General features: G+C 33.7%; 1 protein-coding gene across 3 annotated transcripts in view; it reads right to left on the bottom strand.

The window, feature by feature from the left end:
* Positions 1–928: 928 nt before the first annotated feature.
* LOC113092795 (RNA-binding Raly-like protein) overlaps positions 929–27,343 on the bottom strand; it is a 101,903-nt gene continuing 75,488 nt past the window's right edge. For 2 of the 3 annotated variants that reach the window (XM_026258534.1, XM_026258533.1), the window contains 7 exons: positions 14,627–14,702; positions 11,866–11,913; positions 11,021–11,199; positions 5,353–5,466; positions 3,789–3,958; positions 2,435–2,470; positions 929–2,304 (listed from right to left, as the gene is read on the bottom strand). In XM_026258534.1, coding sequence (XP_026114319.1) covers positions 2,438–2,470; positions 3,789–3,958; positions 5,353–5,466; positions 11,021–11,199; positions 11,866–11,913; positions 14,627–14,702 — 620 coding nt within the window. In that variant the 3' untranslated portion in view covers positions 929–2,304; positions 2,435–2,437. The remainder of the gene's footprint in view (positions 2,305–2,434; positions 2,471–3,788; positions 3,959–5,352; positions 5,467–11,020; positions 11,200–11,865; positions 11,914–14,626; positions 14,703–27,343) is intronic. The other variant, XM_026258536.1, reaches the window with a different exon arrangement.

The raw sequence follows: 27,343 nt of genomic DNA, 5'->3' as shown, positions 1-27,343 counted from the left end.
ATGTTGTGATTTCGTTTATGATATGAGAGATGAAGTCATTGCATATAAAAAATGTTGCTATACTTTTTCTTCGCTCAAGAGTTGTCTGCAAATATGACTGTCAAATATGCAATATGACAACATAAGGGTTTGTTTGGTTATTTTCTCCATTTATATTAATACAATAAATCAAATTAGTGCTTTCTAAACAGCTTCTTTCATTTTAGTGGTAATTGTCTCATGAATACTGCTGAAAATGAGATCTGGAAGAAGTTAATACAATGAACTGATTCCATGTGAAGTGGCCAGTGGCCCTAATTAACCCAAACATTTGGTTTTGATGTTGATGAATTGAGTGTGTTTGATTCACCATCTGCTACAGCTGCGCTCAGGTGCATCCAAACCCACGACAGGTGCTACGATCCCTCCTCCACCAACCTCACATACTGTATACACAATACCAGTACCACCTTAAGAAGATTCTATAGGCTTAATGTTACTCAAAAGTGATTAGATTTGATATTAATATATTAATTGACAGGCTGGAGTCGTGTGGATTACTTGTTGATTATTGTGATGTTTTTATCAGCTGTTTGAACTCTTATTCTGACGGCACCCATTCACAGCAAAGGATCCATTATAGAGCAAGTGATGTAATGTTAAATTTATCCAAATGTGTTCTAATAGAAAAAAAAAAAAAAAAAAACTAACTAACTCATGTACATCTTAGATGACCTGTGGGTGAGAATTTCACCATAATTTCATTTTTGGGTGAACTATTTCTTCAAGAAAACTTTTTTTTTTTTTTTTTTTTATTATTCTCCAATTTATTTACAAACGCGTCATCATCGTAATTTTCTAATTTCGTTCGACTATTTATTTAAAACCAATGCATTTAGGCTGAACTTGAATTATCGCATTTGGGTCTGCTCCACAATAAACACATAAGAAGAAAAAAAACATTTTTATTTTTTGCTAATTTTATATAGTGATTGTAATGGCAGTATTTTCTTAAACCACAATAGCCAGATAACAAATTAAACAACTGAAAATACATTAAAATAATTAACATGCCAATCATAAAAATATCTTTACAATAGTTTACATTTCTATACAATATTAAGCAATTCAGTTAAATTACTAGGTCTCTGAGCTGAGCTGTGAGACCAGCGACCTAAACCATATACACTTGTTTTTTTCTCAAACATGACACTGATTTCAAAATGTAAAAAAGAATAATCACATTTTTCCAATAGATCCATTTTCCATCAATCTTTTCTTTTTTTAAGCTATACACATCTTTACGCATTCTTTTTTAAACCAACAAATTATTTACAGTAGCAGAATGAAAATGTCAGCAGAACAAATATGAATATTCTGAAGCTGTTTCTGTAAATCTGCCATATAAAAATAGAGCTCATTATGACACACTCCATACTGAATGACATCATCGAGAACAGAAACAGTGACTACTACATGTCGCTCTGATTTACACACAGCTATGGATGATAAAAACTAAATACAGTGACAATGCACATACAATATCTTCTTTACAGTATTATTACAAATTATGACACGTTAAGACATACTGTAATTCGTTTTGTAGTGTTACAGTGGTCTGACAATATTCCAATCATTCAGAAGTGTGCAAGTATAAGGAGTCTGATGAAGCTGATGTGGCAGTACGGAGCTAAAATGCTTTCATTAAACCAAGTACTTAACTAGTTGATTTACATGATTTAGTCTGGGAATCAAAAAATGATATCTATTTTGATCACAATCAGATTTAACACAGAAAACATACTTTAAGAAAATGGGGAATGCAGACGCAAGAATTTTAAAACAATGAAACGTTCTAATGAAACGTTCATCGTCAGACCTCACATTTTTAAATATTTAAAATTCTAGAATTGTTTTTTTTTTTTTTTTTATTCTCTGTTGATGCTGAAGGTTTCAAACATGCCATGTTACATTTTTCTGACATTTAAGGCTCATTTTCCATACACGGACTGTAAAAAACCTTTTATATTTGCTTGAGGAAAGTTATCCTTGAGGGAAAAACCAAACTATAGTGTTTGCATGATAAACTTCTAAATTAAACATGAACTTACTTGCCTTTTACAGCCGTTATGCAAATCATGATTGAATGTGCCAGATGATATTAAATGAAAAACTGTGATATTGATTAGCAGATGCTAAATATTTTCTCTGTCTAATCAGCCAATCGAGATCCTTCATGTCCTCTTTAAGAAGAGACGTCCGTCTTCACAGAGTTTCATGTCTTCTGTTCAGTGCAGAGCTGATTTCATCTCAGAACGCAGAACTCTAAAAACAAGACTGCACTGCACTTACTGCATTCTATGATCAGTATATTTCATTAAAATGATTCAGTGAATAAATGCATTAAGAATACATACATCTATGAAATAAAATATACAGAACAGAACCTACTTACCTTTTAGTTGTCGATATCAGACACATGATTCTCCATCTGAAACACAAATAAAAAAGGAAATCATTTTAGGAATACAGAATAGCTCAGCAAAATCTGAACTCTCAAATCAAAAATGCACTTTTACAGACCCAATTTGAATAAAATGCTATCAGCAGTTTGTCTCTCATAACCATACCAGAATATAAATAAAGAATTATGTGCAGTAAATGAATTATATTCTTTTGAACTATTAAGCAGCACAACTGTTTCAAGATTGATAATAATAAGAAATGTTTCTTGAGCAGTAAATTATGAATGACTAAATGAAGACTGGAGTAACTGAAATTCAGCTTGGTCTTCACTGGAATAAATTTCACTTTACAATATATTACAATAGAAAACAGTCATTTTAAATTTTAAGAATATTTCACAATATTACTGCTTTTACTGTATTTTTGATCAATTAGATACAGCCTAACATAAGAAACTTCTTTTAAAATCGCACCAATTCCAAACCTTTGAGCGCGTAATTGTTTAGAATAGGAACTATTTCTCCACAGATGATATTATAGTGAAATATTACATTTTACATTCTGATAATTTGCAGTTTAGACCCATTTATGGCTTTTTTGTGCATAGAATTATTCAGTTTATGCCCAGAAACATTTTCTTCTAATAGAGGTACAGTATCTAACTTAATATTGAATGAATATTAACAAAAGCTGCAAAGCAGATGCATAATGATAGTCAAGGTCATCTTCATCTACTGAGAAAGAGCAGCTCAGGGTCTCAAAAGACCTTGAGATTTACTCGTTCAGTACTCACATTCAACATAATATATAAACAACCCTGTGACCTCAAGTTAGAAACATATTCCAGCTCCAAAATCACTTCTCTAGAGTTTGTTTTAAAAAGTCTAGCCGATTTTTATTTGGGTTGCTTGGGTATCTGCTAAACCCAGCTGTGCTGGAGTTCACGCTCTGACCTGAAATGTCTGAAACATGCTGTTGGGAATCTTTCCAGCGGGATTTTGCCTTGACGTTTCCCTCCAGTTTAAGAAATGTAGGAGCTCATTAAAATACAGTCAGCCCGTCTCCTCAGTGGGAAGCACATCCTAAATCTTAATTTGTCTTTGCTGTTGGTCGCGGTGCTACTGGACCTCAGTGTCTCCAGAGGTTCTGACTCGGTTTTAATTACAGAGATTGACAGGTGAGGGTTAAGAGAGCAGAAAGCAGCCCAGCGGAACCCTGTCAGCTTCTGCTCTCCCAGCCCTGCGTCTCATGTCGGCAGCCGTGAATAAATCTGCAGAATTAGCTTCAACGGGTCATTCAGAGCCTTTGCTGCCAGTAAGGCCCGCGGGGTGGGGGCAACGTACCAGACCAGTGCTTCCTTCCTCGTCGTAGTCATCCTCACCACCATCCGTCATTTCTCCCGCCTCCGCGTCCATCTGTCCATCTCCTCCCTCCTCTCCGGAGTTGTCTGCCGTCTCTGATATCGACCCCTCGTGCAAAGAGTCGCAGTTGTCCTCATATTTCCTGTGAGGCTCTGAAGGAATGACACGGAAATATTATAAGGATTATGCATTATACCACAAATATCAGTCATTACTTTTTTGCATAAGAGGAAAATTAGATATTTTTTACCCCAAAATGTTTTTTTTTTTTCAAAGAAAAATTTAAAAGCTGCCATTTAAAAATGTTTGTCATTGTAAACCCGTTCTAAACTAGACTTTCTCAAGAGTATGAGCAGAATGTTATATGCAAATATGATGCATTAATCCTTTAAAGCCTGACATATATAATAGTCGTAATAATTTAGTTTTTTTTTTAAACAGAACAGGTTTACTGAACTTTTAGAAATGCTGTACATTTAAAAAAAAATGCATGTTTTCTTTTTAGAGTATTATATTTAATACATCAGGTTGTTATTGCTCATACAGTTTAATGCAGTAAAGGAGGAAAAAGCACCTGTTTTCCCAAACGTACTGAAAATAAGCAATTTGGTGCTGTTGCTGATATTTCTATATGGCCAAAAAGTACACGGTAAAAAATATTTTTCAGAGTTGTAAATAATAATAAAAAAAAAAGTTTATCGGAGAATGTTTTAAAAGAAAATATTATTTCAGTGTTTCTACTTCATAATTTCACATTTCATTCTTACTGTTTCATTTATTAATCAATATGATCTTTACAAAAGTAATAAACAACGGTCATAAAATGTATATAAATCAGTTTTCAATCTATATCTCCTAATAATGTCTTACTATTATGGTATTTAAATGCTTAGTTTTATGATCAAAGCTCTATAGTTTTAAAAAAAATGATGCAATGCAATGACGATTTAAATGATCATATTTGAAACATTTTATGTATATTATATTATATATATATGTGTGTGTGTGTGTGTGTGTGTGTGTGTGTGTGTGTGTGTGTGTGTATGTATATATGGATAAAATAATGAATCTTAAATTGTTTCAGTCCAGTAAGTGTCTATATTGAAATTTCTAAAAATATACAAATTATTCTTACATTTACTTTATTAAAATAAGAAAGTTTTCATATTAAAGTCAGTCATATGGGTTTGGAATGACATGAGGGTGAATAAATTATAGATTTTCTTTTTCTTGAATCTGTATGGATTAATGAAATAGACGTAAAGTTTGACTTGTGAATGTGAGACGTTATGGCGTTCCTCAGCATGCCTGCTAGATGAAAACAGTTCTCTCATCTACTGGCGAACATAGCAAAATGGGATTTGCTATAGTAAAAGACTGCCTGTATAACAGTCCTGACAAATTGGCTGCTGTCTCCTCGCCGGTCACAGAGATGGATTGCGCGTATACACTCCCAAGGTTTTTTTCCGTACAGCCGATGTTTGCAACCCTGTCCCACTGGACTGGATTTTATTCCTGCTCTCTTCTAGTTCTCTGTCTGTCTCACCACACTCAGATCTCTGCTGTTTCTCGATCTTCTCCAGGCGGCCCAGAAGAGAGTCGATCTTCATCTTTATCTGAGTCAGTTCACGTTTGATAGTCTGGAGTTGATCGGACTTCACTGCAAGAGAAGAAAATGCAATAAACACACACATGAGACACGATCTGAGGAGATGGCAGCGTATCCATTATCATCCAATATATATGACCACAGATAGTTCATCTCTCTAAACTGAGAGTTTGTACTGCTGTTTTTAATTTACCTTTATCTCTAATCTCATTCAGACACACTGCTTGATATCAGCCATTGCAAGTAAGACTGCTTCTTGACGTGCTTTCATAGATACGGCCTTTATCAACTTAACAAGACCTGGTTTTAGCCTGATGGAAATACAAATGATCAAGTTTGAACTTTTTTTTTTTTTTTTTGCTGATAATTTACTTATTAAAAGAGTGCTTCTTTTGGAGTTATATTTGCATGCTGTGTATTGCATACTGGTAAATATATATTGAATATTTCACATACCATTTAAACAAAAATTTCAAATATTTGAAAAGTAATAAAAGACACACACACACAGAGTAAAAAAATATATACGGTATATATATTTGAAGTTGTAAATAAAGATTATAAGAGTATGTTTTATAAGAAACTACTGTTCCAAGTCATTAATCAAAATATATGCTATGTATAGAGAAAATGCAAGATCTTTCATTTATTTTTAAGTTTAAACATTTTACAATGATAAACTTTAATTAGCTTAGTAAAACATACTATTTGCTTTCTTTACAACTTTGAAAAAAAAAAAAAATCAGTTTAGATTGTTTGTCTTTAGTGGTAGCAGACCAGATCTCTAGCCAGGTTACAACTGAAGTCGTAGTTCAGCCCTAAATAAGAACTAGGCAGACAAAAACCCTACATTATAACCATTGAGTCATTTTAACCACTGGTCACCCTGAAAGACTCTCTCCAGCGATGAATCCACTACATCACATGGGATGAAAAATCCTGCTGGCTTAAAGCATGCTGCTAATTTTTGTGAATATTCATTGCTTTAAATAGGTCCACTGCTTTTTTTTTTTTTTTTTTTTTTTTTTTTTTAGATATGACAGCTGTCAGATTAATGTCCTTCAGATGACTACACCACTGAACGCACACTGAATCTAATAATCAGCAGGCCTCTCTGGGCAGACCAGAATGACCTTGGTCATAAATGAAAACCTAAATAGGCCAACATTGGATCACTTTAAAAATATGGAAATGGTTTTAGACATCTTTCAGAATTACTTAATGTAACTTCAGACGCATGTGGGTGGAATGTCCTGCTTTCATGTGGTTTGAAATCATAAAACATCACGTTATGTAGATCAGTTTGTATGACTCTTTGTTACACTTATAAGTGGTGGCTAGTGAGTCAAGGAATCATTCATCCAAATGACTTAATAAAAATGCTTATTAATTTTGTTTTAAGAAGGTGTCACTTCGATTCACTAATTCAACTCAAATTCAGTAGCAAAACATTGAATAATTAATTAAATTAACCGATCCATTCAAAAACTTTGAATTATTTGTTAACTAAACAACAGACTGTATGAGTGAATAAGTCGAGAATGAATTTAAGAATAATCTTTCATTCAACAGATTAATTCAAAAACAATAATTAATTCAGGTACTAAACAAGCGACTGTCTTTATGATTAAGTCATTGAATCATTCAATTGATCTGTTCAAAAGCATTCAGAAACTAAACAACACTTTTTTTTCTGAATGAGTCATCGAATCATTCATTCAAACAATTTGTTAAAAAATACTCATTCATGCAGGAACTAAACAAGTAGCTTTATGAACGAGTCCTTCAATCATTCATTCGATGGATTAATTAATTTTTCATTCAAGAGATTAATTCAAAAACTCAAGCGACTGTTTTTATGATTAAGCATTTGAATCATTTAATCGATCTATTAAAAAACCATCCTGTTTCATTCCTAAACCAAACAGTCATTGAATCATTCAAGCAATTTGTAAAAAAAAAAAAAAAAAGCGAATTAATTTGAAACAGCAGGTTGTCTTTAGGAGTCACTAGTTTGTTTAAAAATACCAATTCATGCAGGAACTAAACTTCTTTATGAATGAACCTTTGAATCACTCATTTAATGAATCTAGTTAAATACCTTTATTCATTCATAAACAAAACAACAGAGTGAAGAACATGAGTGAATCACTGAATCATTCAACAAATTAGTTTGAAGGAACACAACAAGTGACAGTCAGTCTTTATGAATTAGTTATTTTGTTTCACAAAACAATGAATCATTCAGGAACTATTTTCATTGATGCAAAAACTGACAAAAGTATACCTGTCATTTTTGTTTCTTACATCGAAAGTTACTGCTTTAATATAATGACACTAGAAAATTATTAGACAATGCAGTGTGGGTTGAATGGACCTCTATAAAAGACCTTCAGCAGCACCTCTTGACACGGAAAAACCTGCTTCTTCATGATACTTGGAGCTCTAGGATACATTTAAATGCTTGGTTGAAAAATTCATTAGTTTGTATTTTCCAGTATTTTTCAAGCCATTGCTCTCCTTGAGTAAGCTGAAGCTTGTGGTTTAGCTGTCACCGCCTTCAGCCCTGATAACACAGCGTGACCCAGCACTGCTGTCACACCGCTGCCAGCTTTTCCACTACCTCGCAAAATGGTGTCGCCTGCCATCACCCGCCCGAGGCAGAAAGCTCTGCTTGTGTAGGTGTTTAGTTGACAGTGTCGTATCTACTGAAATTCAATGAACATGTCTGTGTGCAACCATTCAAATTGCTCCAAAGCTCCAAATACAACACGTGTCCAGAAACTGCCTTCAAGCTTCGAACTCAATTCTGAAGGAGTTGTAATCTGGGCAACCTACAAAAAACTAAAATTAAAATGTAATGGAAAGTCTAGGGGAGACTGGGGCTAGTTGTCACAAGCTATATCTCAGTAATTTTAAGGTCTTTACTTCTAAGCCCTCTTAATTATAGCATTTTTTTTTGTGAATTCTGCCCTAATATCATATCTTTGTGTAAATGCTGGGTAAATAAGTGAACACAATGAAACACCCCCAACATATATTCAGAAGAAAAGTCAACTATATAGTGAAGGCAGACTTTAACCAAAAGGTTCAATTGTTTTTTCAGAACAAAAGCATTTTTCTAGAAATGTCAGGTTGGGGTAAGTCACATGAATTTTAAATGTTTTTTTTTTTTTTGTTGTTGTTGTTTTTTTTTTTTTTTTTTCAAAAAATGAGTTCTTTCCTTCATCAAGGATGCATTAAATTGATCAAAAGTGACAGTAGAGATTTATAATTTCAAGACTAAAAATAAATGTCATTAAGCAAAATTAAAAAAAAATTCATTAAGAATACTAAGTATTTAGATGTCAAGAAACATTAAGTTAACTGTTTTCAACATTGATAATTATAAGAATTGAAAAGCAGCAAATCAGCATATCAGAATGATTTCCGAAGGATCATGTGACACTGAAGACTGTAGTAATGTTGCTGAAAATTCAGCTTTGCATCACAGGAATGAGTGACATTCTAAAATATATAAACTTAGAAAAAATGTAATTTTAAATGGTAAGAAAATCACAATATCAGTGTTTTTTTTTTTTTTTACTGTACATTTGATCAGATAAATGCAGTCTTGGTGTGCATAAGATACTTCTTTCAAAAACATTTTAAAAAAATCTTACAGACAGAAATTAAACAGCATTGTTCTTACCCTGAGAATTATGCAGTGTAGTAAAATGTTTGACCACTAGCCCTGGTCAAACCTGGTCTATATCTTAGGTCCTGTACCTGGTTTTTCATGATTCTGAATTATATTTTTGCTAGCACTTCAGTTTAAGTGTTCTTTATAGAGTGACAAGTTAAAAAGTCCAAACATTCATGCAGGCTCATGGCAGTAATATGAGGCCACAAAAGCTTCATGCATAACAGAATTAGCAAAATCCTATTTAAAATATTGAGGTTACACTTCAGCAAGTCAAATTCACAATATTATTTCACAGCTATAGGCAAATAAAACAGGTTTTGCTATTCACGTCACACTAGTTTGGTGCTGACCTTTATTTGGGACAAAAATTGCAGTGTTTTCAGGTTTCCTCTACTATGTACAGTAGCAATCATTATGAAAAAACATCCCAATTATCATTTTAAACAGAGAACAGCTGCATTTTCATCAGCAAAACATGAAGCAGTTTTGAGAAAAACAGTCAAAGTAAACTTTTGGAACCTAATTAAAAGCTTCTTTTTTTGTAGTATAAAGCTAATCTCTATTTTGCACTGTGAAGAGAATTGAGAACTCTGATAAACAGTAGCACTTGTGTGTACATGCCACGGATATTTTTACTCGTGACTTGCACTGATATAGGAAAAGCCCCCGGAGAGGCCACAGCACTAGAGCTAAGAGCATTAGTGTCAGGGACCACGGCTAATCTCGCCTTCTGAGCTCCACGCTCGGAGGAGACGGCGGGATGCTGACAGATGCTGTGAAAGCTGCTACTTGTGGGTTAGAGATCAAATCTGAATTAGTGTTATGAATTCTAATTTACAAACATGACCACATGACGTTCTGTCTTGCCGTTAGGATCGCATTCATAGAACTAAAGTCTCAGTATACTCTGTGGTTACAAAAATCAATATGTTCTTGATTTCTTTTTGCTCCTATGAAATATAAAAGGTCTATTTTTCACTCTGTGACCTGTACGAGAGAGCTACTGACAATAAACCAGCAGTTGCCAGGGAGGCAATGCAAATTTATTTGTAAAGCGCTTTTCACATAGTTACATAGCAGCCTTACAGCTTTTCATGATTTTGTTAATGTTAATGGAATCTTAATACCTTCATGTCTTATAGTTGCATTTAGCAGATTAGAGCAGGGCGATAATAAAGTTTTCATTTTGCAATACAAACAATCAAGCAGTTGAGAAACTTCTATGTAATCGTGTTCCTGTTTGCAATAGTGCTACTGTGCTATAACAGTGTGAAAAATGACGCTACCCTCTTGTTCAAACAATCAAGCAGCTGAGATTTGCTAGATAAAATATATTGCTTTACGTGAGTATGAGTATACAGTATTTATGCAGACCAAACTGGACATACTCACATATCTAACTTTATATAAAGAGCAATGCAATAATATACTTACATTTTGTAAAAAATTATTTTATAATAAAATCAGGCAGTTAATAATACACAATATTAATTGTATATATTAATATTAATATATTATATATCAAACAATATAAATATATATTTGGATACCTGTACAATCAGAGTCCATATAAAGTATTGGACAGTTATTATATTATTTAAATACTGCAAATTTGTTAATTGCATTTTCTGCTCTTTTTAATGCCGTTTAAGAAAATTGAATATTTTGTTTCTGTACAGTTACCTGAAGTAGTGTTTGTTTATAACTGCATGTACTGTGATATTGGTTTCTGTGCTTTCAGACCGGCTGAGAGGAGAACAGGACAGAGTGTACTATTGTGAAGAGAGCGGCGCAGAATGTCTGCGAGAAATCTAAAATTGGATCTAAAGTGTTTACTAAATAAAATAATGAAATATATTGCAGTTATATGTTTTATTCTATAGACAGCAAGTTATTTTGTGAAATTGTAAGCCAGCTTACATTTCAGCCCAAAAGAGAAGGACGATGATGATGATGGGGGTCTTGAGGAAGAAGAGGATGAGGTTTTAACAGGGAATGAAGTCTTCCCGCGTCGAGTGGATGGAAGCACCACTCGTGAACGCTTCAGAGGAATCACTGCCCTCGGAGGAGGAGCCACCCGTCCGTGATAGTCAAACAGCCTAACCAGATAAAAGAACCAAAGTTTAGAACAACATTAAGACTCAAAACCAGGCTTTTGATTCTGAATTATATGGCTTTCCAAAGGTTTTACACCCTTGAAAACATTTCTGACTCCTGGTTTCTGGTTTCCTTGCAATTAGCAGAGCTACTTTTGAAATTCATCATCATGGCAGGCAAATTATTCAAAAGAATTTAGAGAAAAGAAAGGAGGTTCAAGAAAATGTCAAACAAAGGCACATGCCCTTGCTCTCGCATCAATCTCCCAAGGTTATCCACAGCTCTCCACCCAGCTGACATTTAGCAAATGTCTCTGCTAATGAAAGATGAGATTAAAAGAAGGAAATAAAACGAGGGAAATAAAACAGGGCTTTTTAGAAATTTAGCTTGTGAATTTGTATCTGCTTTCTCTTAAATTCTTTTCAAGGACAAATTGTAGGTGGTGTTTAAGATAAACGAAATGATTGATTCCTGGTGATGTCACATTTAATTGCTTTCATGTATTTGTACGCATCTTTTCACCAAAAACATAGATAAAAATTATACACAGATATTTGAGAAAGCTTCAAATAATGCTATTTGAAACCAAGAAAGATCATGCACAAACAACTGCTGAAGCCTTTCAAAATGTGTGCAATCAGATTAATGGTAAATAAATGCATACATACCTATTGTAGAAATCATCCCTGTAGTAATCATAATCAAATTCATAACCACTGAAAAAGACAAAACAAAGGCACAGTGTAAAGTGCAATTTGCTATGTCAGGATTTAAAGGAGAGCAAATTAGTCCTTTAATTTAGACTTATATTTACAGCTCAATTGATCTGAAGGAAATTTTAAACTTTGAACACTAATCAATTTATACAAGAGATTTAAATGTGTATAGAAACTAGTCAGACATGTGCATCTCAGATAATCTGATAAGAATCCCATCCATCAATGCGTTATTTCAAAATCCTGCTAACGGCCAAATCAATAATATCTTCAGCCTGCAGACAGCATGCAGATCTCCCATAAACACAGTTTCTCGTCAGAAATCAAGCAAACAGCTACGTTTAATAATTACAGTGAGAAAACTCCCGGAGTTAGACTTGGGCTTATTTTAGGTCCTGACAGTGAGAAAGACAATCTCCAGTTTGTGTGTGTGAACCCTTCAGAGCACCAGCAGCACCAAACATCTCTTTCAGAAGCCTTATAATAATAACTGACAAGGTAAGCAACAGGGATGTATTTTCAGTCATTTTTATTTCATGTACAGTGGAGTGCAATTGAAAATGCGATTTAGAATTCTTTTAGGGTTTATATTTTCAGCTTGACAATTTGAGCCGTAAGTTGGACTGAAAATCAATATGAATTTCAGAATGTCTTTGTATATATCATTTGTAAACAGCAGCACTGGAACCAACATGAAAAAACGAATTCCGTAGAATGATTTGAAAATGTTAAGAAGAGCATCGTGTGCTTCAGAAAGTCATAAAGGAGTTCATATGATAAGCTTATTTGATTAGCCAGAAATAGTGTTGTTGAAACGTACATATTTGCTTTTTACTGCATTTTTTTGTGCTATAGGCCGGCTGAGGTTAAACAGAAGTTTGCATGCTCTCCAGTGTTATTTACTGTAAATCAGTCTCTCATGAGAATCACTGCACAGTGCACACACTATCTATTCTTAGTCGTTTTATCAATCAAACTTCCAGGCATCTAAAATCACTTAAACCAGTCACAATCGCAATACTGTACAACTCTATACCTGACATATCATGGGACTTTGAAAACTTGCAGAGTTTGAAAAACCTCTCCCTGGTGGTTATAGCATGAATAAAATATATGAATATCGTACATACCATGAATAAATTCATGAACCAACTTAAGTTTTCCCCTTCTCCCCATACTATCTTCTCAACATTCCTCACACATACACATTTATCCACATATACATTAATATCTGTCAAACCATATACAAAATTATACATCCATCTCTGTCAGATCATTCAAAGCCATTATAAACATGTACATTAATTTCTGTCAAATCATTCCTTACACCTGAGGACTAAACCTGTCCCACATCTTCATCATCTTAGCTTACAAACATAACCCTTTAGCTCTCGTCCATCACACTCTCTTACATTACTCACAAATAAAAATAAAACATATTTATTATTTCAGTACATAAAATAAAATCGAACGAATATAAAGTGTTAAAGTGCTGATATATAAAAAAAAAAAAAAAAAAAAAAAAAAACGGTAAATATGTATAATTAAACAAAGTATAAAAATGTATTACTCTTAAGTTAATGTTGATGTTAATTTATAAATATATGATTTGTTCATTTATGTTTTTCTATTTTACTTTTTATAGAGGATAACATGCATGCACTAATGATTAATTATGTACAACAACATCAGGACAACAATTAGGGATATGAAAAAGGTCAAACTTAATGCATTTGTGTATTTTAATATATGCCGTGCATATTATGAATATCCTGTCAACTAAAGAAACTATTTCGGAACATCTAACTTATATTCCATTATGGACATCTCCTCATTTCCTTGACAATTTCATTCCAAACTAATTAGCATTTAAAGCTCTTCTTTGTTGTACTCTCCTAATTAAGCCTACCTCAGATTACATAATGGATTGGTTTGAATTAAAAATATAATGAGACCAAGAAATAAAGAATAAAAAATTAGCTCAAGTAAAATATAATCATATAACACAAAACAAAGAAAGAAAATAAAGCCCTTGGATAGACACTCTTTCAGGCTCATAGTAATTGAATGATTTTATTATTCTTTGCTAAGTGCAAATAAAAATGGAAAAAATCTATTTCCGTTACATTTATGGACAAAAACAATCAGCACTAATCCAGTGATTGTTTCACAGTCCAGTCACTATTTATTTTGCATTAGTATTTATTGTTTGTTATAAAAAGTTATTAATCTCTATAAAAGCTTGTCAATAAAGGAGTAAATGCCTATTACCCTTTCAAACATAGATTGTTCACTCATTTTCCGCTTGGTTAGTTTTCACTGATGTGTCTGGAGAGCTTTTTGCTTCCTGTAAGAGTTCACCCATCTAACCGAACCTGTGAGACACAACTGCAACTTCAGCAACTGAACAAATGTGCTGATAATTGCAGACCGCGGCCTGTTCTGTTATCTAACCCTGATAATATGACAAATGTGCTGACGGCTTCACTCAGCCACACCAATCAGACTTTAATCCGGTCTACCTCAGCTCTCCTAACAAGATGAAGAAAAGTAAAAGCATTTCATTTACACATGCAGTATTTTATCTGAGGTAAAATGCACAGTCAGAATGAGCAAACCATTTGTAGGCTATGTATAGTACATATAAATTTAAGTACAATGCCATGTTGTTTTTATCTACAATATATAACAGCATTTAACAGGAAACACGCACCTGTAGACAGCAGTCAGGGGTCGTTTGGATCCTGGTTTAGGCCTGTATGGCTTCGGCTCTCCGGCCATGTTAATATCTGCAGAAAAATAGAAGAATTCAGAATCAAACACCTGTAGTAATGAGTTCTTGTTGCATACTGAGGTTGTCGGTTTTGGTTTTCAAATCACACCCGGGCAAATAAATCCATGCTACTTCTCTCTGAATCAGCCTTTAATGACTCGAGTGTGGTAGGTAGAACAATGTGGTGCCTGTTTGATGTTCAGCAAATAATTTGTAGCACTGGGATTGTAAAACAGACACGTACATTAAAAAAAAAAAAAAAAAAAAAAACATATTCTGTATTCTAAAAATATAGCAGAACTTTGTTTTCCCAAATATTTGTTCTCTAAAACTGATTTTGTGCAATCTGATTCTTGAATAACAACAGAATCTAGGAGAAATGCAGTCCATTGTAAACACAATACACATATAGCAAACAGAATTTTTTAGAACTGAACATTCTAAACATTCATTGCATGCAAATTGTTGATAGTAGCAAGCCTTTAATGGTGCAGTGCTAGGTTAGGTTAATGTGGTGCAACTGTGTAGTGAATTTGTGTCATAATGTTTTAAACAATTCCAAATATATATATAAATATATATATAACAAAAAATGCCACTCGGTTTTGTATTTTGTTAACCAATGCAATGGCATTCATATATTTTTAAATGAACAGTTCACCCAAAAAGGACTGAATAAAGCATCATGATTAAAGAAATCCAAAAACAATGGTTTGAATTTAAATGTCTGAATGATTGTTTCTTACAAACAGGCAGCTTTTCACTTCACAAGATTACTTATTGTAATGTTTTTATCAGCCGTTTGGACTCTCATTCTGATGGCACCCATTCACTACAGAAGATCCATTCACACAATTGATTTAATGCTAAATTTCTCCAAATCTGTTCCAATTAAAAAAAAAAAAAAAAAAAGCTCATCTACATCTCGGATGGCTTGAGTGTGAGTAAATTGTAGTAAATTTTCATTTCTGGTGAATTATTCCTTTAAGTGTGGCTTACCTATTCAAATACTTTTTGTGGTTTAATTTCAATCAATTTTTTGCACTGTGTATGTCTTTCAAAGAACTACAGATGAAAACCTGTACTAAAACAAATGAATTTCACTGCTGCAGCAAAAGAAAGGGAAGGGATGAATAGGAAGATAAGGACTGCTGAAGCACTTGACCTTGATGCATCTATATACACATTAAAGCATTTTTTTTTTAATCAAACCATCATCCTTGAGCGATGGTACAAAGGACAGAACATCTGTGAGACTTATCTCAACTATCTGACCCCCAGCACACCTGTCTGCAGCATTAATCACAAAAACACTCCTTGCTGCAATTCAAGGGAATTCAGAGTGGAAACTCTGCTATAGAACAGCTTTAAGAAAAATGTGACATGGTTATAGTTTCATTTTATACTGCAGCTCTGAAATCTCACACTGATGGTTAGTAAAGGTTAAGCTGTGAAAATTATGCATCACTTGCTCACCAATGGAATCCTCTGCTGTGAATGGGTGCCATCAGTATGAGAGTCCAAACATCAAATAAAAACATCACAATAATCCACAAGTAATCCACACCACTCTAGTCCATCAATAGACATCTTGTGAAGTGTAAGCTTTAAATCATTGCCTCTGGCCAAAATACTAGACTATATTCCAATAATAACACTTCTTACAGAGAAAAAGTCGATCCCTCTGTTGTCCTCTCACTTCAAAATCCAACAATATATATGTCTGGAAATGTTTTGGCCAGTTTTCGCTTGTAAATGGTGCTTGATCTGTGCATATATCTCTCCAGATTCAATATTATGGATAGAGGACTTGTATTTTTGCTGGAAGCAAGATAAAATATTTTAATAATGGATTTTTTTTCTTACAAACACAGGTTTTCACTTCACAAGACATTGATTGATGGATTGGAATCATATGGATTACTTGTTGAGTAATGAGTATTATGATGTTTTTATCTGTTTTAGCTGTTTGGACATTCTGACGCCACCCATTCACTGCTGATGATTTATTGGTGAGTAAGTGATACATTTATCCAAATCTGTTCCAATACAGAAAAAAATATTTTTTGGCTGAACTACAAATACACTGAGAGAGAAAAAAAAAAAAAAAAAAAAACGTGGATGTTTTGTCATGTTTACAAAGCTTCTTGCAGGATCAAAATGAGAGGATAACATTTTACAGAAAACATGAAGCCTTTTCAGAAAGCATCTCCTTATTTATGCTGATCTGAGGAAAATGTTCAAGCACATCGGCTCACTAAATGACTCAGGCATGGTCTAGCCAACTTCACTTCTTCAAACAGCATGCTTTATGAGAAATCAGGTTCTGATTACCATTCAATAAAACATTTGTTTGCTTGCTTCAGATGTACTGTACGCAGTACCCATGCAAGGGCATCTGTCCAATAAAGTAGAGAGATGCAAGAGAGTGATGTCTATTTTTCATTTTTCACTGACTGATGGTAGGCACAGAGGGGATATAGCTCTGGCCACAAGGGAAAAAATTCATTTATTTGCATCTATTCGCTGGACTTCTAATGGTTGCCTGGAGACAGGCTGAGCAGAGAGGAGCTCTCCGTGGTCCTGAACCCAGCGCTGGATGAGGGGGGGAGTGGATCTCTTTCACTGTTTGGATCGTAGCACCATGAAAGCTTTCCATTGAGACGGGCACTCACAAAGAGACATGTGCGGCATCTGAAACAAGCCCTATTCAAGTCCTTATTCACAAACATTTGTTATTTAACATAAGAAGCATTACAGTGGTTCCAAAAAGTATTTGGATATCTCAAAATGACGCAGATAGCATGACATTCGATAAAGTTTTCAAACTGAGAGTTATGTTTTTTAAAGAAAGATATGGACAGTTTTCCAGCATTTGATAATAAAAATAGACATACTGTTGAAGGCAAAAAGCATCTGGTTGTCAAACGTTAGTGGAACAAGTCCAAAGATAATGTGAGGAAACTGTCTCCAGTGCAATCATTTTAATCTGACAGGCGACAACCCTCGAGAAGGAAAAGCTGCTTTTGATTTATTGTTTTGTTTTTGTATATCATGCTCCTTTTTTCTTTGTATAAAGAACAAACTCCATCTTACAGCACCTTGTCTGATCTCTTATCAGTTTGACCTTCCAAATAAACCACAAACATGGTGGTGTACATGCATTAAAAATAAATAAATGATAGAAGAAACTAGCACAGCATATCCAGTGAACACTGTCAGTTATTTCACATTTGTCTATATATATATATATATATATATATATATATATATATATATATATATATATATATATATATATATATATATATATATATATATATATATATATAAACATTCACACACAACTCAGCTGGGTGCTGATTTATCTTCAGTTGCCATCTGTTTTACTGCTTGCTAAACAGAAGAGCAAGCAGACTGCTGCTTTCAGCCAACCCTTCATTTTCTTCCACTTAGCACACTGTCACGTCTGAAAGTCACAAGCGTAAGGTACACACTCACAAACCTTAATATGGCGCACACACAAACACACTCTCTACCAGCTATACATATATGTCCATGTGGCGTCTATTTAAACCTGAAATTCAGCAGGTACACTGACAATTATGTTGATGCATCTGACAATATTACATGAAACGTAGCATCCATGTCCATCTTTCCTAGTGTTACCACCAGCAAAACACAGTATCTCATTCTTTAACTCATCTACTTTTAAGGTGCTATTTGGAAATATAACAAAGGATTTATGTTGTAAAAAACATGAAGGTGAGTAAATGATGATAGTTACATTTTTGCATGAACTAGACTATTCTTTTAGCACAACATGAAAGAGTCCATGGAGAGATTTTCCGTGGCTTTCTTATGCAAATTCCTTTACTGACCTAATTAAATATGGCATATTTGGCAACACTCATCTACACTTTACTTCTTGAAGTTGTACAGTTGCATCTACATAAGTTGGTCAGTGAAATGTTAAACCTCAGCACTGCAGGGACTTCCGACTGGCCTCATCACATCATCATACGAAGCCCTAACTCTTCTGCAGACAATATGATGGTACGATGTAAAGTTAAGACTTCAAGCATAAGCTTTTTTTAAATGAGTAAATAATGAAGCACTGCAGGCGCCTGAGGGATCAGGGTGTTAGCGGGCTTACTGTATATCCGGTAATCAGACGCATGCGGCGAGATGTGAGCAGCTAAAGCAAACATAAACATCTCCAGTGCGAGTTGGCTCTGATAATCCAGCAGTATGAAGCGATCATGCCTTTTGATGATAATCTGGCAGAATAATTTTTCTTTGCACTAAATTAGCTATGGCAAAGTACTCATTTAAAAAAATCCTGTTACCACAATTTGAACCACAGTTCAGCGAGAGGTTTTGGAATGAAACCACAGCACACATAGTCCAGCTAGGATTTAAAGACTCTGAAGTTATGATCGTGAGCTGGTTAGCAGTTATGCTGGTTTATGATGTGACACATAAGAAAAAAAAAGAAAGAAAAAAATATAAAAATGTTACCGTAAAAACATGCTAAATATTTTACTATGAAATGAACATATGCAAGAAAAGTATATTTGTAAAAAAAAAGTAATAATGATAATAATAAAATCACCATATAATTGATGGTGGAAATCTCTGTTATAATTATAAAGATAATCCTCTATAAGACAATACATGTACTTTTACAGTAAAAAAATGTCACCTTACAAAATTAAACACAATAAAAAAGATATCTACAGAAGGACTTGCATCAGTGTTGTTATTGTTAACTAAAACTCTTAAAAAGATTTTTTGGTAAGTGTAATAAAGTAAAAATAAAAATAAAATAAAACATAAATATAAGATTGAAAAAACTTTGTTTGCTTTGTTAGCTAGCTGAAGTACTAAATTACCAAAACTAAAATTGAAATAATAAAATATATATTTTTAATATATTACAAAACAGCATAATTACTAAAATGTAATTTAAAATTAAAATTAAAACTGAAAATTTAAAAGCTAATCTAAAATATTAATAAATATTGTAAATAGTATAGTATGAATAATAATAAAAGAATACCAACCTGCATATTAAATCACATTTGATTATTTAATATTTAAATACTTTAAACAATATGGTACGCATATTTGAGTTGTTAAGTTAGCTTGGCATTCAAATCAGTTAATGTAAATGATATATCAGATAAACCCCAGCTGCCAGTTTTTAATGTAACTGTAACTGAATTTTGTGGAAGTGCACAACGTTTTATAACGGTGTAATTTAGTTCATTAAAAAAAAAAAGAAAAACATGTATTTGAACTACAAATAAAATCAAGGGCCCTTGCATTGTACCTGTTGCTCTAAATAGCCTACATTCTGATTGGCTGGGATTACCACAAAATTAAGAGAAAGAATTGCAGAAACAATTAAGAGAAAGTCTTTGTCTTGGGAGAATTCTTTCTTTTAACATTTATAAACCAGGGGATACTTCATTTTTTTAGTGGATGTCTCATAAAGCTTTTCCACTCATTCTGTGTCTCCTAAGAAATGGTCTTTGTTTTCCTGTCACTACTGAAATAATCCATCTGATGTATCACTACAAGACATCTGCCATACACCCATCTGAAATTTAATGGCACCAAAAGGTATAACAGCTGGGCTTTGGGAATTTACAAGACTAGAGCAGGACACGATGAATTACATGATTAAGTGATGATGACAGATCTAATATAACTCAGTTTATGATGCAGCTCTGTGCTTAGATGAAAAAAAAAAAAAAAACACACAAACAACAATTAACTAGCAAGAACATCCAGTTTAGTCGGGATTAAACAAAATATACTTGATGAATACAAGCATTACTTTCCCATGCAATTTTGACTCTGTTTATATAATTTTCATTTGAGGCCAGAGGACATGCGCCTAGAAGGAATTCTTGTGAAATTTAAGCAGCGTTTGGGACCAAGTCCACATTCATCACTGTCACACTCACAGCCCAGTGGGATGACCAGGTCAAATCCATCCATCAGATGTGCACTGTGGATCTGAGATCTACGTATAAACTTGCAGTGACAGGGTTATCATAGACGACAGCCCAGAAGGAACTGTTATTCTGAACTGAGAGGTATCATATGCTTTTCTATTAAAAAATAGCACAAAAAAAATCTTTGTTCTTAGTTACTGAGCAATAACAACAATAGTCTTCAGTTTAGATCGTTTTCTTTATATGCATTTCTCCTTCTCCTCCTACTGCACATCTGAATGTCAAGAGGGATGTAAAGCAGTGTGGGGATGTTCATAAATTCAGACATTTCTACTTTTAGAATGTGCTAGTTTTAAGAGGCTTATGGGTGCTGTAGATCTCGAGATACAGATATGTATAGTGTCTGTTCAAAATAAGGTTTGCATAGATGATGCCTGGCTATATTCACACAGCAGCAGCAGAATACGGTTGTCATTCTGTTATCAGATGTTAAATATGGTCGCATTAACTCATTCAAACAGTCTTGCTTAAATTAAGGTACTACTCTGTAAAAAAATTAGTATTATCACAGGATCATATATTCAAATATACACTGTAAAAGAAAAATTCAAATTCGTAAATACATAATATTTTCAGAGTATGTTTTACAAGAAAATACTTTTTCTTCAAGAAAATATCCTTGCACTTCACAATTTTACATTTAATTAAATGTGTTTCTGGCTGTTTCTTTGTAAATAATTGTGAAATCTACTGGCGATTTCTTTTTGAAAATTGTTTTACCACCAATTTCTTTTTCAGTGTATATGAATATAGAAGATCTTTGATCGTTTTCTTTGATGATTTTTGATAGTTTATTTTAAATGGCCCCAAAGTGTGACAGGTTTTTAAGGTTTGAGTGTAAATGCTGAATGTAGTTTTTAAATTAACATGAGATCATTAAAGCTTCATGCTTAAAACATTACTGTAAAAAATCATAAATGTAAAAAAAAAAAAAAAGAATGAACATTAGGAACCAGCTATTTCTTAATCAAAATATAAGCAGACTATCCTCATAAACCAGTGTTATTTTATCAGTGATATAGAATTATAGATTGTATTATTTTTTTCAGTTAACATTTATTCTATTTTAGATAATAAAAAAATAATAATGATTTTAGTTTTAGTTTAATACAATAGCCCTGCTCATAACATATTTTATGGGCACAATATCATTGTGCAACATGCATCTAAAGAGGTTTAGTCGCAGCTAATGGATTACCTGCACCGATCTATCATTATGATGAGGAGGAGGAGGAGGAGGAGGAGGAGGAGGAAGAAGAGGAGCAGGACAATGAAAAGTACCATTAAGAGAAATCTCTTTCTGATGGACAAGTTTATCAATTGATTCTGGCTCAGAGTAACATTAGAGGAGAATCATGACACTGATCACACTCATGTTAGCTACGGAATGGCCAAGAATAACAAAAACCATCATACTGCAATAACACATAACAGAGTTGCCAAGGGATTCAATAGGAAGCAAATTCACATATCAGACCACTTCAAACATGTATTCAGCATTATGAGGATGTCTTAACTTTCATAAATAGAGCCTGGAGTCATGTGTAATGTGTATCACCACTCATGCAAAATACTGACAATTTGCCTACATGCAGCTGAACTGAACAGTTGAGACTGACAGAAAGGACATGCAAAAGATACAAACATTTATACCGTCCTTTACTATTACTATGTTTTCTATGACTAATTGCGAGCTTATGCAAATAATGCGAAAATGCACTGAATGCAAAAAAAAAAAAAACAGATTCTCAAAGTTACACCGACAGTCGTAAACTCACACCGGTGATTTCGACGTTTCCCTTTAAACATGGTCATTCTGTACGGCTCCAGTTTGACGGCTTGAGAATCCTGCTCGCGCGCAGGAAGAAGAGAAAGAACCACCGAACCTCAGCCGCGATTCGCACAAAGATCTGTTTTTCCGAAGGTGAGGAAACGAGACTCACTGTCACAGCAGACGCTACCAATACCGGTCTAGAAAGGGGCGCTTTTCTAGATTAGATACTGCTCCAACTACGGTAAAGGTTTTTTAATTAATATGTATGATCCAGCTGCTGCGCGTCGTCAGCACTTAATGCTTAATATTATAATAAGATAAAAGATCTTTGTCATTGGAAGGTTACTACGGAACGTCAGCACGTTCTCATTAATATTCATGAAGCCTTTGCTATGGTACGATTTGAGAAAAAAAAATAGCTACTGCATTACTGATACAATTTCTGCAGTTTAACCGAAGTAGATTATATATCTGGACGTTAAAATAATAATACCTGGCGATTTAAATTGGCTAGGTGCGTTTAGTTTAAAGTATAGTATCCAGGTATCGTTTGTATGCACCTATTTAAATATATGGACGTCAAAATAATATAGCCTGTGGGTGACTCGTCTATCTATCTATCTATCTATCTATCTATCTATCTATCTATCTATCTATCTATCTATCTATCTATCTATCTATCTATCTATCTATCTATCTATCTATTATCTATCTATTTTTAATATCTATAAATTAATTTATTACTGCAGCCATAATTACGCTTTTAAATACGCTTTTTTAATTTAAATAATTTAAATAATTAATACATAGTTTGAAGAAGTTTCAAAGAGTGTCTCATAATATGGAAGCATATTTGAATGCAATAATATTCAGTTACATAATTGCCTATGAGGATGTTCAAGAAAGGGAAAAGGAACAATCCCTGACAAATATCTAACAAAATCTCTGATCTCTGATTAAATATCTCATCTGAGTTTTACAGAATAAAGAAAACAAAGCTACCAGCAATCCAATTTCAGTTCAAACTGATATCACTCTCTCCTTACATTCAGGAAAATTAAATGTGATCCAAGCATTTCAATCTTAAATCCAAATGTAGTTTTTTTTTTTTTTTTTACCAGAATTTGCATAGATTTGCCTAAAGCCCTCAGGTTAGGTGCTGGGACCAATTGTGACACAATCATGCCTGCTCTTTCCTAAAAACACCCCACAATTTTCATCTCTGTGAACCATCTTGACATATTTTTATGTTTTCTGCTGCAAGGGACTGCATTGTTAAGGAGACAGAGAAAGAAAAGGCTCAGTTCTATCCTTCTAATGTGATTTATTTAGTTAGCTGTTAATGCATGGCTACCAGTGTGTGGGTTATGATGACCAAAATAGCATCAAAATATACTTTTCAAAATCTGACTGCAGTGAGAAAGATACCAGAACAATGCTGGCAATATCTGCATATGTTGGCTTACTTTAAACATCATCAATTACATGCTTTTTATAAGGCGGGAGTTGATGAGTTTATGCAATGTTCAAACATATCTGATGTTATTTAAAATAGCATTTTATATGAACATTTTGCGGACAGCTTCTGTTTATCTTTTAACAGAATTGAAAATACCTGTGACTTAAAACAGTGAAAAATAAAGAGGGGTGCAAATTAATGCATGTCTGGGCAAGTAAATGTTATATCTTGAGAAATTTCTTATTGCAACAAAGCGTTTTGTTGGTGTAATCTGTCTTCCATTAGTGTTCACAATTACATACATATACATATACGTGCAGACAATTGCTGTATTGTCCCAGTAGTAATTTGGAAACTCAACAGCTCCATCTTCTGGATAATGCAAAGTTGCTGCTCTTTTTTTATTTTAAGGTACTGTTCAATCCATGTGCATATATTAGATTGTATTGATGTATTTTAGTTAATTTCATAATTTGCTTAGCAAATCATTTACATATAAAAGTTCCCTCATAAACCGTTTTTTTTAATGCACTTAAATGTTATTTAAATTTATGCATTTAGCAGACGCTTTTATCCAAAGCAACTTACAGTATATTCAGGCTATACATTTTTACCTATCATGTGTTCCCGAGGAATCGAACCCCCAATGCTCTACCAATTGAGCTTCAGGAATATATATTTATTTATTTATTACCCCAGAACATCTCAGTTTGTAGCTTTTAAACTTTTTTTGTATATTCTATGTCATACTTCTTTCATGAGAGCTGTTTTCAATTTATTTGATATCTTATGTGTACAATTTTTTTTTTACATTTATTTTAACGACATCAAAACAAACAAATATGGATGTTATTGCTTTAGAGACAAAGCAGTGCAGTAATACTTAACATTCATATTCACAGTGGAAACGTTTGAAACGTCCTCTAAAAATAGCCTGAGTTTCTTTTGACTGTTTATTTTTCTGTGAGAACTAGAGACATTAAGGGGCAACTTAAATTAGCTTAATGGTTGTAAATGGATAAAGTGATGATATATAGCTGGTAATAGCCTCATAATGGGACAGAGAGTTCTATCTGCACAAAATTACATTATTAAACTGAAATGCCATTTAAACAGTCGTTGGGGTCTGACTGATTTAATGGAGTGTCATATCGCTTGCAGAGTCAGTCATCGGACCACACAAACACACACAACCACACACTCAAATACCCCAACAAATAATGACACTGGAAAATAGTGAAAGCATCAAGCATGGAATCTTGTTTGCTGAGAGGAAAAGGCAGCAGAGAACATTTTATTTCTCTTTAGGGGTCCTTCTCGATAACCTACATTCGTTTCCACCCATGCTTCCTTCAAATAATAGAAATCATAATAAAAACAGTATTGTTCCCTATTGCTCAGCTCAGTGGAGCTGATATCCAGCATGATGGCACACAGTCCTGGATTAATGGAGTGTGTTTGATGGATGGGACATTGCAACGCACTACAGTGAATGACCACAACGCAGAAGGACTGATGTTATGCTAAAATCAAATCTGATTTGGGCACATATATTCAAACTGCAGTGTGAGAATGTCTATTAAGTATATCTTGATGTTTATGAATTTGGATCTTTCGACAGAAGGCTCCGAGTATCTTAATGGACTGTCGGCAGATTAAAGTTAAAAGTTATTTGAGGAGATAGATGGTAGCATGTGACCTTTAAACAAAAATCAACTCAAGACTGGAATATGACTGTGAAAAGGCCATGAGAGATAGAAACTGTAGGTGAAAGAAAAGAAAAATAAGCGGTAGAGAACGGGGGAAATATTTACAGTATACTCCAAAGTGTGTTTGTCGCATTGAATATTAGAATGACTTCTGAGGCATCATCTAAAATAAATATTTCAAAATACATCAAATAGAAAACAGTTATTTTAAATCGTGATAATATTTCACAATATTACTATTTTTACTGTATTTTAGATCAAATAAACGCAGTCTTGGTGGGCATTAGTTTAGACTTTTATTATTTTATTATTATTATATTATTTATTTATTTTTTTAAAGACATTTATATATGCAATTATTTAAAATATTCAAATGCATTACTTATAAAATATTTAATTTAATATATTATACCATTTATAAATGTATTTACACTTCTGTCCTACTGATACCTGTATATTCAACCCAATCTCACGTCAATTCGTAAATCTTTCACAAGGTGGCTTATTCGTATGAATTCGTACGACCACACTCGTACAATTTCATACGATTGTTGCCAAATCGTACGTATTTTACGAGTTGCACAATTCGTATGAATTTGTACGAATGACCTACACCTAACCATCACTGGGGTTTAGACAAATCTAATAAAATCGTAGGAGTGAGGTCGTACAAATTCGTACGAATAAGCCACCTCGTAAAATAGGTACGACTTGGTCGTGAGATAGCGTTGGTATATTACATATATAATACAGAAATGAGTCAACATTGGGTATAATGGGAACTATGACGACAACAACAACACACACACACACACACACACACACACACTGGTTCTCTTATCATCATAGGGGCATTTCGTAGTAATTGTACAAACTGTATTTCTGATCCCCTTACCCTAAACCTATACATCACACAAAACTTTATGCATTTTTAGGTTTCTTTAGATTTTAGATTTTCAAAACTTCAGTCTGTATGATTTAAACGCTTGGATCAAAAATGTCCCTGCAAGGTCCAAATTTATTGGTATTGCTATACTTGTCAAGACATAATGTAGGGAAAACCAAATACACACACACACACACACACACACATCATGAAAGCAATGCCACCAGTCTCCGTCATCCAAAATAGGTTACATTTTCTTGAAAACTATAAAACATGTTCTCTTTTTATTTTTGGGTGAATTGTGACTCAGACTTGTTTTTGTGAGATTCAGGAAAAGATAAAGGCAACACTTTTCCACATGATTGAGTTTGGATTATGATTTTGGTTTTATGTGTGAGCCGTAACACACTAGTCTGGTCTCGTCCTTATTATGAGCTGGTCTGGGGCCAGTGCACTTATGGACCCAAACTCTGGCTAATCTAATTCAGGTCTCTCTGCTGAGAACAGACAGATCTGAAGCCTGTCATAAATTCAGACGCGGTCTTCCTCCTGCTGGGAAACGGGAAGGTGCTTATGGAGATAAGAGGGATTAGGGATGGTGGGAATGGTTTTACAGTCTTCATTCAGTAAAGGGTTTTACCCTTTTCTGATATCTATGAATCCAATTCATGTAGCAAGCTCAATATTAAGGTCACAATCAGACAGACAAATGAGATGTTACTTCAGAGATTAAATATGTTAAAAGCCGTAGTCGATGATCTGGATGGTCCGTTTCAAGAAAGACCAACCAACTTTGAGCTTCA

The sequence above is a fragment of the Carassius auratus genome, unplaced genomic scaffold (genome assembly GCF_003368295.1).
Source record: "Carassius auratus strain Wakin unplaced genomic scaffold, ASM336829v1 scaf_tig00214714_1_2670353, whole genome shotgun sequence".
In the NCBI taxonomy this organism is placed as follows: Eukaryota; Metazoa; Chordata; class Actinopteri; order Cypriniformes; family Cyprinidae; genus Carassius; species Carassius auratus.
The sequence above is the reverse complement of the archived record's forward strand: the minus strand, read 5'-3'. Positions and strand labels throughout refer to the sequence as shown.